This window comes from Nicotiana sylvestris, chromosome 11 (genome assembly GCF_000393655.2).
Source record: "Nicotiana sylvestris chromosome 11, ASM39365v2, whole genome shotgun sequence".
Classification (NCBI taxonomy): Eukaryota; Viridiplantae; Streptophyta; class Magnoliopsida; order Solanales; family Solanaceae; genus Nicotiana; species Nicotiana sylvestris.
This window is the reverse complement of record NC_091067.1, coordinates 20,702,756-20,718,261: the sequence shown is the minus strand read 5'-3', so window position 1 is coordinate 20,718,261 and position 15,506 is coordinate 20,702,756. Positions and strand designations below refer to the sequence as shown.

The 15,506-nt window shown below is 41.3% G+C and overlaps 1 protein-coding gene across 1 annotated transcript; it reads left to right on the top strand.

Moving 5' to 3' along the window:
* The first annotated feature begins 6,476 nt into the window (after window positions 1–6,476).
* On the top strand, window positions 6,477–6,968 carry LOC138880797 (uncharacterized). Its single transcript, XM_070160975.1, has one exon. It carries the CDS (start codon window positions 6,477–6,479, stop codon window positions 6,966–6,968), a length of 492 nt encoding a protein of 163 aa, XP_070017076.1.
* Window positions 6,969–15,506: the final 8,538 nt, after the last annotated feature.

Sequence of the window (15,506 nt, the reverse complement as noted above, 5' to 3'; positions counted from 1 at the left end):
TGATGATAAATATACATTTTATAATTGAATATGAATAGGAAGCTTATATGATAGCCTTCGGATACTCTACATCATTCCGAATTTCGCGAGCACAACTCTTGGAATTCTCTGTTAATATAAAAGTTATCGATATTCTTACGACTCCATATTACCATTTTCTATTTGGAATTAGTACATCTAAAGGCCTCAATTTATTCGTATTTTGATTCTCATATTATCTGTTGAAGTCATTACAATATTAAAAATATGGCAGAGATGAATGGTAGCATATTTTAGTAGATGGAAGAAAAAGAATAAGGATAAATGTGGATCCATTTAAGATTTTCTTGTAATGGCCTAAGTTATTGTTTGCTATAGCCCAACCTTTAAGATCACATGGTTTTATTCCTTTGGGTTGTAATTTAGAGAACGTCATGACACTTGAATTCACGTACATTCTTATGTGCTGCCCAACTTTTACCTCTCACTAGGATGTGAGATTTGCTTAATACAAGTATCAAACAAAATCCCTTTTTTGAATTCAACCGCCAATCATCAGTGAGCCGTTACATTCACTTGTAGAGGCTAAGCCTTCTTGCACATATTTGCCTCATCCCGATACTAAGGGAGATATCGGCATTAATGTCATTTATAATGGTCCTAGTCCAACTGCTAAGATATTGTACATGTTGGCCCAATCTTTGGAGCCTCAGGATTTTTCCTTTTTAAGTTTTAACCCGAAAGGCACCATGGTCATTGGATTGTTGACTCGGCCTTACATGACCTAAACATTTTTCTCTCATTATTTGCATATGGAATTTGCAAAAGGTGAGTGTCATGACCCAGCCTAGGCCACGACGGATAACCGACACTAAGTATATCATCACTAAATCTGCTAATAATCTACTAATTATGAATATAAAATGATAAATTGGACAAGCATAAGCATAGCTGATGAGAACTATATAATTTGGAAGGCCGTCAGGCTAACAGAAGTTGGCATATAAAACATACTAACTGCGCATGTGCGTATCTATAGGCCTATAGGAGTGCTAAACTGAACATGTATTGGACGGAACAGGATCTCGCTATATCCAAACTAGTTGTCTGTACACATACCAAAAGATAAGCAACTCCGAGAGTAAGCAGAGTGACCCTAACAGTTAGTGGATGGCCTAGTGATGTGGCTCAAGCGTTGATCTATATGTACCTGCGTGGTATAAGATGCAATGCCACGGAAGGGACGTGAGTACGATATATACAAAGTATGTAGGGTGAAAAGCATATATAAATTATACTAAAGTATGATTGTAAGCTAAAAATATAAATATAAACTGAAAGCTAAATAAGAGTCTGAATTAGCAACTGATCTGGAACTGAATCAAAGTTTAAGCTGAAACTGAACTACTATCTGAACTGGTACTTGTCTGGCGTTATGGGCTATATCCCCCACCCCACCCCAATCAGGTAACTATACATCTGAACTAGCCTCATATATAGTCATGCAATGTAAATTGCAGCTATATATGGATATATAAGATGTTTGACTGGTGTTATGGGCTATATCCCCATAGCAGGTAATATATAATCAATAGTCCCGGTTGGTGTTATGGGTTATCTCCGCCAGCATATAATCAATAGGCCTCGTCAGCGTTATGGGTTATATCCCCCAGCATAATCAATGTAAGCATGTAGGAGTCATAACACATGTGGAAACATCATATGGAATCAAGAGATCATGAAGGAAACCACAAACGTAATCGCAAACGTAATATGACGCTCATCGTTCATAAGTTGGACGAAGGAGCCTATCCCCATTTTAGGGTAAAACTGTCTATGTACACGAGATACTAATTCTAGTTAACTTATTAGGATCTCTCTAGAATCAATTTAGAACCAAGGAACTCAAAATTTGTCCAACTCTTCGAATTTTCAAAAATTTCGGTAGAGTTTCCCTTAAAACTGGATGATCCCCCCAAAAAACAGCAAGCACCATAATATACCCAGCGATGGATACCTAACAGATATTATAACATAAAACTAAAGGAGATCCAATTATCTATAATAGTGTCAAATGATTGGCTAAAAGAAATTATAAATATAATGTTGGCTCATAGTGGCTAACTTATGATATGAAAGTCTAAATATGATTTGGAAACAATATAAGCATCAACACATGATAATTAAGCTTATATAATATCAAATGAAGCTATTATTTCATAGGTAAGGCATATATAAAAATATTAAAGGAATGGAAGTCTGAATGGCATAGGCCTAATGGGAGATTTGCCCTTTTTGTTTTTGTTGTGTTTTGAAGTTCCAAACTAAATTAGTTTCTTCCATACTTCACATATGGAATTGAATACTATATAAGGACACAATATATGCTGAAATTTATTGTGATGGCCCGATATTAAAAACCTCATTTTATTCTCCCTCGGTTTACGTGCGTAGTCCGAGCGTGTTTCTAGAAAGATTTTGTGTTGAAAGTTGACAAAAATAAGAATTTTTGATTAAAAATTCATTTGAGTTGACTTCGGTCAATATTTTTAGTAAACATATATGGATTCGTATTTTGACAGTCCCGGTGGATCCGTATCAAAATATGGGACCTGAGCGTATGCACGAAATCGGAATCGGAGCTCCCTAGCTCAAGTTATAAATTTTTGTTGAAAATTGAGAGCCTGAAAATTTAATGGTTTTAAAAGAATTCTTAATGTTTGATCTTGTTGGTATCAGGTACGTATTTTGGTTCCGGAGCCCGGTACAGGTTCAATATAATATTTAAGACTTGCTTGTGAAACTTGATAAAAAACGAAATTGGTGTGATGTGATTCGGCCGTCCGGTGAGAAAAAAGAAATTTCAAAGTGTTCTTGAGAATTTCATTTGATTTGGTGCTAAATTCGTGATTCTAGGTGTTATTTTGGCGATTTGATCGCGCGAGCAAGTTCGTATAATGTTTTAAGACTTGTGTGCATGTTTGGTTTGGAGTCTCGAGGGCTCGGGTGAGTTTCAGATAGGCTACGGAGTGATTTGAACTTGGAAAAAAATTGTTGGTATAACTGAGCAGGTTGCAGGCATTTGCAAGATCAGGCATCGCAATTGCGACTTCTGAGGGGTCCGTATTTGCGAGCTGATTCTCGCATTTGCGAGGAGAAGCTGGGCCAGCAATGTTCACAATTGCAAACTTTCCTTCGCATTTACGAAGGGAGTCTGGGGATGGTAGGGATCACAATTGCGATCAATTGGTCGCAATTGCGGAAGGTCAGGCTCGTGTTTGCGAGACTTTCTTCGCATTTGCGAGGAAACATGAATGAGGAGACCTTCGCATTTGCGGGGCTCGTATTTGAACCCCAGGTCGCAAATGCGACACCTGCAACTGATCAAAATGACTTTTGGACGGAATTTTTCATTCATTCTTCAAATTTTCAAAACCTAAAACACAAGAGGCGGTTTTCTAAAGACTTCTTCTTCCCCAAATCATAGGTAAGTGATTCTTAACTATTTTCTTTCAATCTTTCACTTCATTTTACAAGATTTCAACCTAGAATCTAAGGTTTTCATGGTGGTATTGGAGATTTTTGGGTAGAAATTAGGGATTTCGAAATTTGGGGATTTAGACCTCAAATTGAGCTCGGATTTCAAAACCAGTTGTGTATCCGGACTTAGGAGTGAATGTGTAATCGGGTTTTGGTCCGAATTTTGGGTTTGGACCAAGCGAGCCCGGTGTTGACTTTTTAATAATGACCTAAATTGAGTCCTATGTTATCGTGGGTGATTCCTAAGGCTTATTTTGAAACGTTTGGTTGGTAATTTGCTAGATATTATTGTTTCGGAGGCGTGTTTGAAAGGCAAAGTTGTGATTGAGTTTTGAGTGGCCTTTGGTTCGAGGTAAGTGGTTTGCCTAACCTTGGGTGGAGGAACTCCCCTTAGAATTTGGTACTGTTTGATATATGAGCGTCGTATACGTGAGGTGACGAGTGCGTACACGGACTATTTGTTGAAAAACCTTATTTTCGTTAAGCAAATATCTGTTTTCCTTTAATTGAGCAACACTAGCATATATAATTATCCTGTTTAGTTTAGGAAAGTATGCCTACGTGCCTTAACTGCCTATCTGAGCTCTGGATAGCATGTTTTAGTAAATTTCATGTTCTTTCTTGACTCGGACTTAGTCTAAATTGTGGTTTTCTTGCTGTAACTGTTATCTCTGTTGGTTGAGCTACATATTTACTTTGGGACTACGGACAGTATTCTGGAAGATCTCCTGTACTTCAAATTTACTTTGGGACTATGAAACAGTATTCTGGGAGATCCCCCCTGTACATTTACGTTTGGGACTACGGGACGGTATTCGGGGAGAATCCCTGTTGCTATTACTGCGTTCTAAGCTATTGGTTTTCATTGAATTCTATTCTTGTTAGATTTCCGAATTTAGTTTTTCACTATAATATTCTTTCTGTCTTAATTCATTATATTTATACCAGTAGGGCCCTAACCTGATCTCGTTACTACTTGACTGAGGTTAGGTTTGGCACTTACTAAGTATCGTTGTGATGTATTCATGCCCTTTCCTGCACATGTTTTCCGTGTGCAGATCCAGGTGCTAGCTATCAGCCTCGAGTCTAGCTGTGTGGTTGCCGCTTTAGGAAACTTCAAGGTACATCTGCCTGCGTCTGCAGAATTCGGAGTCCCCTTCTATTTCCTATGTTCATTTTCTTCTTTTCCGTAGAAATGATGTATAGAATAGTTAGGACTTCTTAAAAGCTTGTGACATTACGACATTCAGGGTTTCGGGAAAGATGATTATTGTATATGACGAGTGGCACCATTTCTGCTTATTTATTTTATCTGTTAGCTGCTATCCTTGTGTTTTTATTTCATTTCCGCAATATTAGGCTTACCTAGTCGTAGAGACTAGGTTCCATCACGACAGTTTACGGAGGAAGAAATTGGATCGTGACAAGTTGGTATCAAAGCTCTAGATTCGTAGGAGTCATGAGTCACAAGTTGGTTTAATAGAGTCTTGCAGATCAGTACGGAGATGTCTGTACTTATCTTCGGGAGGCTATGGAACTATTAGGAAAATTCCACTTCATTTGATTCCTTATCGTGTGAGATTATTGACTTTGAAATTCTAAACTTCTCTCTTCTATTCTCTCACAAATGGTGAGTACACGTGCTATCGGAGATGACCAGGTACCTGCGCCCCCTGCTAGAGCCGTCCGAGGCGGGGCCGAGGTAGAGGCCGATGATACGTACGTGGTGCAGCCAGAGCACCCAAGCGAGCAGCTATGGAGGAGCCACCAGTAGATCCAGCCAGAGCACAAGCACCTTATACGCTTACCACTACTACTCCAGCTCTTCATGAGACCCTTGCACAGTTCATGAGCATGTACAACACTCTAGCTCAGGCAGGGTTGATTCCCCTTGCTGTAGCCACATCTCAGGTTGGGGGATGAGCACAAACTCCCGCCGCCCGCACTCTAGAGCAGCGGGTTCAGGTTGAACAGATCCTAGAGGTTATATCGGTATCTCCTATAGCCCTAGTTCAGCCTGAGGGTAGGCAGCAACTCCACAGGAGGAGCAGCGGAGGCTTGAGAAATACAAGAAGTACGACCCTCCTACATTCAGTGGTCTAGCCTCAAAGGATGCTCAGGTATTTTTGGAGGAGTGCCACTGTATCCCCCTCATTATGGGCATAGTAGAGTCGAGTGGGGTTTTTTACTACCTTCCAGCTTCGAGGGGTAGCCTATTAATGGTGGTGTACCTATGAGTTGGACAGTCCAGCTGAGGCAGCTTCCCTTACATAGACTTAGTTCTCAAACATGTTTTTAAGAGAGTATGTCCCTCAGAGCCTCAGGGATGCATGGCGCGCGGAGTTTGAGCAGTTGTGCCGGGGTACTATGGTTGTCTTAGAGTATGCCGCCCGTTTCACTGACTTTGCTAGACATCCACCGGCCTTGGTTTCTACAGTTCGAGAGAGGGACCGTCGATTTATTGAGGGACTCATTCCCAGCATCAGGACTAGCATGGCCTGAGAGATAGAGATGAATATTGTGTATCAGCAGGTGGTGAGTATTGCTAGGAGAATGGAGGGCATACTTGCTCGGGATAGGAAGGAGAGAGAGGCCAAGAGGTCTCGAGAGTCAGGCCATTATTCTGGTGCTCGTGCCCCACCTGCAGTTTGTCATGGCAGGGGTTATGTGATCCGCCTCGTTCATTCAGCTCTTCCAACAGCTAGTGGTATTACAGCTCCTCCTAGACCTCATGAGCCTTATTATGCACCTCCAGTATCTAGTGTGCCTCCTACACGGGGTGCTTTCAGTGGCTAGTCTAGTAGACCTGGTCCGAGTCAGCCACATCCGCACGTCCTGCCAGAGCTTGTTTTGAGTGTATAGACACTCGCCATATGGTGAGGGATTGCTCCAGACTTAGGAGGGGTGCACCTCCACAGACTTCTCAGCCACAGCGTGCTCTATAGGGTTCCCAGGCTATGATTACAGCACCAGCTGCCACTCTATCTGCTCAGCCAGCTAGAGGTGGAGGTTGGGGAGATAGAGGTCACCCTAGAGGGGGAGGCCATGCCAGATACTATGCCCTTCCTGCTCGTACAGAGGTTATTGCTTCTGATTCTGTCATTACAGGTATTGTTCCAGTCTGTCATAGAGATGCATCGGTTCTATTCGATCTAGGCTCCACTTATCCCTATGTGTCCTCTTATTTTGCCCCGTATTTGGGCATATCTCGGGATTCTTTGAGTTCCCCTGTTTATATGTCTATTCCTGTGAGAGATTCTCCTATTGTGGACCGCGTTTATCAGTCGTGTTTGATTACTCTTAGTGGTTATGATACCCAAGCCGATTTGTTATTGCTCAATATGGTAGATTTTAATGTTATCTTGGGCATGGACTGGTTGTCACCACATTATGCTATTCTTGATTGTCACGCCAAGACTGTGACGCTGGCTATGCCAGGTTTACCGTGATTAGAGTGGAGGGGTACCTTAGATTACACCCCCAGCTGAGTTAATTCATTTCTTAAAGCTCAATGAATGGTTGAGAAGGGGTGTGAGGCGTATCTAGCTTATGTGAGAGATGTCAGTATTGATACCCCTACAATGGATTTAGTCCCGATAGTAAGGTATTATCCTGATATGTTTCCAGCTGATCTTTCAAACATGCCGCCCGATAGAGATATTAATTTTGGCATTTATTTGTTGCCGGGTACTCAGCCCATCTCTATTCCTCCTTATCGTATGACCCCTCCTGAGTTGAAGGAGTTGAAGGAACAATTACAGGAATTGCTTGATAAGGGTTTCATTCGGCCCAGTGTGTCGCCTTGGGGTGCTCCTATCTTGTTTGTGAAGAAAAAGGATGGTTCTATGCATATGTGCATTGATTATCGCCAGTTGAACAAAGTTACAATGAACCGGTATCCTTTGCCTTGTATTGATGACCTATTTGATCAATTACAGGGTGCTAGAGTGTTTTCCAAGATTGATTTACGTTCAGGTTATCATCAGTTGAAGATTCGAGAGCTAGATATCCCGAAGAATGCTTTCAAGACTCGGTATGGTCATTACGAGTTCCTTGTCATGTCATTTGGGTTGACCAACATCCTAGTAGTATTTATGCATTTGATGCACAATGTGTTTCGACCTTATCTTGATACATTCATCATTGTCTTTATTGACGACATTCTAGTATACTCCCGGAGTTGGGAAAATCATGAGCAGCACATGAGGACTATGCTTCGGACCTTGAGAGAGAAAAAGTTATATGCAAAGTTCTCAAAATGTGAGTTCTGGTTAGATTTTGTGATATTCTTGGGTCACATAGTGTCAAGTGAAGGGATCAAAGTGGATTCGAAGAAGGTAGAAGTAGTGTAGAGTTGGCCCAGACCGTCTACAGCTACAGAGATCCGGAGTTTTCTTGGTTTGGCGGGCTATTACCGTCGGTTTGTTAGGGATTTTCATTTATTGCAGCACCCATGACCAGGCTGACCCAGAAGAGTGCTCCGTTCAGGTGGATAGAAGAGTGTGAGGAGAGCTTTCAAAAGCTCAAGACAGCTTTGACTACAATTGAGTACTGGTATTGCCGTCAGGTTCCGGGTGTTATACAGTTTATTGTGATGCATCGCGAGTTGGCCTCGGCTCGGCGTTAATGCAGGATCGTAGGGTGATTGCCTACACATCCAGACAGTGAAGGTGCATGAAAAGAATTATCATGTCCACGACCTTGAGTTAGCTGCTATTGTTCATGCCTTGAAGACTTTGAGGCACTATTTGTACGGTGTCCCTTGTAAGATCTATACGGATCACCGGAGTTTGCAGCATCTGTTCAAGCAGAATGATCTCAATTTGCGTCAGAGGAGGTGGTTAGAGGTGCTTAAGGATTATGATATCACTATTCTATACCACTCGGGGAAGGCCAATGTGGTGGCTGATGCTTTGAGTCACGGGCAGAGAGTTTGGGGAGTTTAGCTTATCTACCAGCAGCGGAGAGGCCTATGGCATTGAATGTTCAGGCCTTAGCCAACCAGTTTGTGAGATTAGATATTTCTGAGCCTATTCGAGTATTAGCTTGTGTGGTCTTTCGGTCTTCTCTTTATGATCGTATCAGAGAGCGTCAATATGATGACCACCATCTGCTTGTCCTTAGGGATACGATCCAGTACGGCGATGCTAAGAAAGTCATTATTGGGAATTATGGTGCATTGAGGATGCAGGGCAAGCTATGTGTGCCTAATGTTGATGGTTTACGAGAGCTGATTCTTCAGGAGGCTCATAGCTCGTGGTACTATATTTCATCTGGGTGCTGCGAAGATGTATCAGGACTTGAGGCGGTATTATTGGCGGCGTAAGATGAAGAAGGACATAGTGGAGTATGTTGCTCGGTGCCTAAATTTCCAGTAAGTGAAGTATGAACATCAGTGACCGAGTGGGTTGCTTTAGAAGTTAGAGATTCCGGAGTGGAAATGGGAGCGGATCACTATGGATTTCGTTGTTGCACTCCCATGGACTCAGCGAAAGTTTGATGCAGTTTGGGTGATTGTGGATAGACTGACCAAGTCAGCTCATTTCCTTCTTGTGATGACCACCTATTCTTCCGAGCAGTTGGCTCGAGTTTATATCCGTGAGATTGTCAGACTTTATGGTGTACCGGTATCTATCATCTCTAACTGGGGCATGCAGTTCACATCAAGGTTCTAGAGAGTCGTACAACATGAGTTGGGTACTCGGGTGGAGTTGAGCACGACATTTCACCCTCAGACGGATGGACAGTCCAAGCGCACTATTCAGATTCTTGAGGATATGCTATGTGCGTGTGTGATGGAGTTTAGAGGTTCTTGGGATCAGTTCTTGCCACTTGCGGAGTTTGCCTACAACAACAATTATCAGTCCATCATTTAGATGGCACCGTATGAGGCTCTGTATGTAGGCGGTGTCGGTCCCCACTAGGTTGGTTCGAGCCGGGCGAGGCTAAATTATTGGGCACAGGTTTGGTTCAGGATGCTTTAGAGAAGGTTAAGGTGATTAAGGATAGACTTCGCACAGCCCAGTCCAGACAGAAGAGTTATGTGGACCAGAAGGTTCGCGATGTTTTATTTATGGTTGGAGAGCGGATCTTGCTTCGGGTTTTGCCTATGCAGGGCGTTATGAGATTCAGAAAGAAGGGCAAGCTGAGCCCAAGGTTTATTGGTCCTTTTGAGGTGTTGCAGCGCTTTGGGGAGGTTGTTTATGAGCTTGCCTTGCCTCCTAGTCTAGCAGGAGTTCATCCTGTATTCCATGTTTTTATGCTCCGGAAGTATCACAGTGATCCATCTCACGTGTTGGATTTCAGTTCAGTCTAGTTGGACAAGGATCTATCTTATGTTGAGGAGCCAGTAGCTATTTTGGACAGGCAAGTTCGAAAGCTGGGGTCAAAGAACATTGCATCAGTAAAGGTTCAGTGGCGGGGTCAGCCGGTCGAGGAGGTGACTTGGGAGTTCGAGTCGGACATGCAGAGTAGATATCCCCACCTTTTTAATAGCCCATGTACTTTTCTATATCCGTTCGAGGACGAACGATTATTTTAGAGGTGGAGAATGTGATGACCCGATATGTCATCTTATGAATTAAAATCAAATTCTATGTTTTGAGGCCTTAAAACCTCATTTTATTCCTCCTCGATTTGTGTGCGCAGTAAGAACGTGTTTCCGAAAAGTTTTTGTGTTGAAAGTTGATAAAAATAAGAATTTTTTATTACAAACTTCATTTGAGTTGGCTTCAGTCAACATTTTTGGTAAACAGACCCAGATTCATATTTTGACAGTCCCTGTGGGTCCGTATCAAAATACGGGACCTGTACATATGCCCGAAATCAAAATCGGAGGTCCCTAGCTCAAGTTATGAATTTTTGTTGAAAGTTTAGAGCCTGAAAATTTAATGGTTTTAAGAGAATTCTTAATGTTTGATCTTGTTGGTATCGGGTCCGTATTTTGGTTCCGGAGCCCGATACAGGTTTAATATAATATTTAAGACTTGTTTGTAAAACTTGATGAAAAACGAAATTGGTTTAATGTGATTCGAACGTCCGGTTAGAAAAAAGAAATTTCAAAGTGTTCTTGAAAATTTCAATTGATTTGGTGCTAAATTAGTGATTCTAGGTGTTATTTTGGCGATTTGATCGCGCGAGCAAGTTTGTATGATGTTAAGACTTGTGTGCATGTTTAGTTTGGAGCCCCAAGGGCTCGAGTGAGTTTTAGATAGACTACAGAGTGATTTGAACTTGGAAAAAAATTGATGGTATAACTGAGCAGGTTGCAGGCCTCTGCAAGATGAGGCATCACAATTGCGACTTCTGAGGGGTCCGCATTTGCGAGCTGGTTCTCGCATTTGCGAGGAGAAGTTGGGCCAGCAGTGTTCGCAATTGCGAACTTTCCTTCGCATTAGAGAAGGGAGTCTAGGAATGGCAGGGATCGCGATTACGATCAATTGGTCGCAATTGTGGAAGGTCTGGCTCGCATTTGCGATAGGTTCTTCGCATTTGCGGGGCTCGCATTTACGAACACCAGGTCGCAAATGCGACACCTGCAATTTATCAAAATGACTTTTAGACGGGATTTTTCATTCATTCTTCAAATTTTCAAAACCTAAAACACAAGAGGCGATTTTCCAAAGACATCTTCTTCCACAAATCATAGGTAAGTGATTCTTAACTAGTTTCTTTCAATCTTTCACTTCATTCTACAAAATTTCAACCTAGAATCTAAGGTTTTCATGGTGGAATAGGGAATTTTTGGGTAGAAATTAGGGATTTAGACCTCAAATTGAGGTCGGATTCCAAAACTAATTGTATATCCGAACTCGGGGGTGAATGAGTAATCGAGTTTTGGTCCGAATTTCGGGTTTAGACTAAGCGAGCCCGGGTGTTGACTTTTGTTTTTTTGTTTGTTTTTTGTTTTAAAGCAAATCCACTAGGCAGGAGTCTAGGGCTAGTTTTCTTAATAATAAAAAAACAAAAAAGAACCACATAGGAATAGTACAAATAAGGGGGACAATAGCACCAATAGTGTTGCCTTTATGCCTTGGCTATATAATCACTCATCTGCGCCTCACATTGCCCTATATGGCAGCCTTACATAGAGGATCATGGTGTAGCTGCTGGCAAAGTCTCACGAGGGTATATAATCTCATAGCCGTTTGGGTATTTTCCCAAAGGCATAGGACATGAGCAAACAACTATTTGGGCTAAACCTTACCTCACTAATCCTAATGAGGCATAAATAGCCTCACCTACTAACATACATGTAAAGAGAAAGAACTAGATAGTACTAAGTATATTACGATCATCACAGAGTTTATAACATACACTGTGATGATATTACATAAGACTATACAAATGTGATGATAAAATATAAATATGTAGAAGTAATAGTGTTGCTCTTTCTTCCCTAACCTTGTGAAATTTTCAATTTGTAGAATCTTGTCTTCTTCATCATCCCTCTTCAAAATGTCTTCAAATTTTATGCTTTCTTTTTTGAACGATTGAACTTTGTTGACGTAGTTGGGAAAACCTATTTTTGTTTGGCAACTCTCATTGGAAGTCGTCTTATATTCACATCTTCACTCACCTTGCCGTCCCAACTTTTTTCTCTTGTATGTGTCTTCTTCCTTTTTCCGCTATACATAGGTGATAAGTCACCTTTTCTTGCTGTCTCTGCCCGGCATTTATTCAAAAGTTCATCTTCCTCTCCCTCTTCAAATATATCTCTGCCCAGTTTCACTGGATTTGGCATGTCCTGCTCAATACCTTGTGCAATCAAGGCATCTCCATCCTGTATATTTACCAAAGCTACCTTTTTTTTGTTGTAACTCAATGTGTTGCATTTTGTTCCTGCTTTTACCCACACGTCCAGTACTACAAGCACTAAGATTTAATGAATTAACAGGTTTTGAACTTACCATCGCGTCCAGTAGCTTTCTATCTTCGACACTAATAACTTGTGATTTTAAATTCTGTTGCTGCTGTTCATTATTTGTAGTTGAGATTACTGCCTCTGAACTGCCTACACATTGCTGCTGCTGTCCAGGAGTTGTTGCTGACTTAACTGATTTTGGCATGGTTATAATTTGCTGCTGCTTTCAAGGACTTAATGTTGCTGCCTCATGTTGATCGCTCACACAATTAGCAGCTGGGATGTTAGAGATGAGCTGCTGCTGTCCAGAAATCTTGTCTACTGCCTTTGCTATCGAACTAGCAGCTGTTGTGATCGTTTCAATCTGTTGCTGCCTAGTTTTAGGAATAAAATCTGGGGCTTTTGCATTTAATTTGCTGCCTGAATTCAACTTTGAAGAGCTACTAATTTTTGGCAAAGGTGAGCCAACTGAAAGCATCTCCTCATCTACACTACATCGCTCACCTTCATCAGTCGAATCCCCAATTTCAGCACCCCAGTCTTCTTCATCATCATCCTCACTTTGGTCAGCCCAAAGTTTGGATTTAATTACCATGTTCCTCATGTTGGCTTGTATAATTTCGTTGTTGTTTCCCGTGGACAGCACTAACTGCCCAGTATCACCTCCATACTCTCCAAACGACTCCAAAGATTGTGATGGTACTTTAAAGACGGATGTGTTCAACGTCACTATTGATTGTTTAACCATATTGGTGTTCATTAGCATTGCGGTTTGCGCATCTTTAATAATTTTTTCCACATGTGGACTGGAAAAATGTAGCTTTGGAGTATTGGAACTGTGTGCTTGCTTATCCATTAGCTCGTTGCCTCGGACATTTTTTTCACTGCTAGTACATGGAATAATTTGCTGCTGAATCATAGTACCATTTACTGTTGATGAATTGATTCCAACCTCCTCCTCATCTACAAGTGCATCAAAAGAATTTGGAGTGATAATATTCTGTCGAACTCCTAGTACACTCAACTGTTGTTTCTTAGCCTTCACAATTGGAGATGTACCTTGCCTGCTAGGAGATCTCATCACCTCTATCCAATTACCCCAGTTGTTATTTTTGTAACTCCATCAACCTTAGACAATTTTTCAATGTGTGCATGAACCTTTTCATTCATATCAGTAGCTCCCAAATGTGCTGTTCGTGTATTTGGATCAAGATTACTAGGAGAATTATTTTGTGCATAGTTTGAACAGCCTGCTTACCTCCCACTTATGTTTCTTTTGCTTGTTGTTCCAATCCAGTAACGTGCTCCTTCACGAGTTGTATATTGGATAGCATACCCTGCATATTAGATATTCCAGCTGTTACATTCTGAACATTAGACTGCCTTTTACCATTGGTAATTTGCCCAGCTTCAGAGTTGCCTGAGAAGTCAAGCACCTGCCTAGCTCGATCCACAGTTGCACTCACTGCAATAGCTGTTTTTTCAACTATATCAACCAGTGCAGCAGGATGTTTAGCAACTCCAGCAGTAGCTACAAAAGTTGCTGCCTTCCTCACAATCTAATCATCCTTTATCCCATCAGTAATATGTCGAGCTGCCGTAGAAGTTTGTCCATCTTTGTCTTGAATGTCACGCACCTTCCCAGCTTGTAAGACTGGTTTCACAGCATTGTAAATTCTCGCCAAGGCTATAGAAGCAGGAACATCACGTGTAACAATAGCAGCTGGTTTTTGTCCAGCGATTTGAACATCCCCTTCTACTGCTACTGCTATTTCAACACCAGAAACAACTGCTATTTTCTGCCATTGACTAGCATCTGAAACTTTAGGACCTCCATCTGAGACTCGACCACCCACAGAAACTTTGGCAACCATCAGTTCCTGATCAACCTTAGCAGGAAATTCAGCAGCTGGAACAATTTCCAAGCCTGTTTCTCCTGCAGATCTTTTCAGTCACATGATCACTAGTATTAGCAGTAGACAACAACCTTCTTCTTTTCATCCAACAAATTCCTCAAATCACCTTGATATTTCTCAACAGTTTTGCCTTCATGTGTAGCCTTTTCATGATCGCAATTGTCATTCTTTTCCTGCAAAAAATGCAGCTACTTTCCCATGCCCTTGATGCTTACAATAAGAACAATACTGAGGCAAATTATCATACACAATCTCCTGATATCGTTCAACAATCTGCCCAGTTTTTCATCAACATAATGAATCCTTACTCTATGTGGCCTCTTATCAAGTAGGTCCAACTCGACTTTTACTCGTGCTTTGCTAGGCCTCGGTTTTTCTTGTGTAGCTTTGTCAATAGCTATAGGTTTACCAACAACTGAAGCAATTGACAGTAAGGATTGTTTCGCAAATAGCACTGGCGGCAGGTTAGGCAAAGATATCCATACAAAAGCCCTAGAGGTTTCTTCCTTTGGATTAAAAGTAAGAGTCCAAGGTAAAATTCTAAACTGGTGGTTCTCACCATTAACGAGCAGACGATTAATAGATTTTGAAGCAGCAACAACATAATCTTCATATAAATCAAACCTGATGAGGATGTGCCTTCTCGCTAACCACCCGATCAAGTTACGACCTTGAGTTCCAAGCAATTTTGGCAAGAACTTTCGAAGTTCATGCATCTCCAATCTTTCAAACGAAAATTTTAATACTAGGGCTTGATGTAGACCTTCTTCAACAGTGAATTTTAGAAGTTCCTCCATAGTAAACATAACAGTAGGTTCTCTATGAACTATTTCAATAGGTTTAAGAATTGTTTTTGATAGATTTGAGCAGTTTTGTTTGTGAGCACTCTTGTAGCGTATCTAGTGGATGGATTAGGATTTAAATTCGTCTCTCCCACAACCAAAGGCTGGGGAGAGGCGTTGGAAGCCATGGGAACTCCTAAATCGCCATCTTCTAGAGAGAAGAGAGCGTTGGGGTTCAGGGATTATTTTGAGTCCTAAATTGGGGTCCTTTGTTATCTTTCTGATTCCTAAGGCTTATTTTGAAATTTTTGTTGGTAATTTTTGTTGTTGTACGTGAGGTAACGAGTGCGTGCACGCGTTATTTGTTGAAAAATCCTGTTTTCATTAACCAAATATCTGTTTTCATGTAATTGAGCAATACTTGCA

What these genes read in the sequence shown, in the direction of transcription:
- LOC138880797 (XM_070160975.1), top strand. Translation starts at nt 6,477, where the DNA reads ATGATTACAGCACCAGCTGCCACTCTATCTGCTCAGCCAGCTAGAGGT.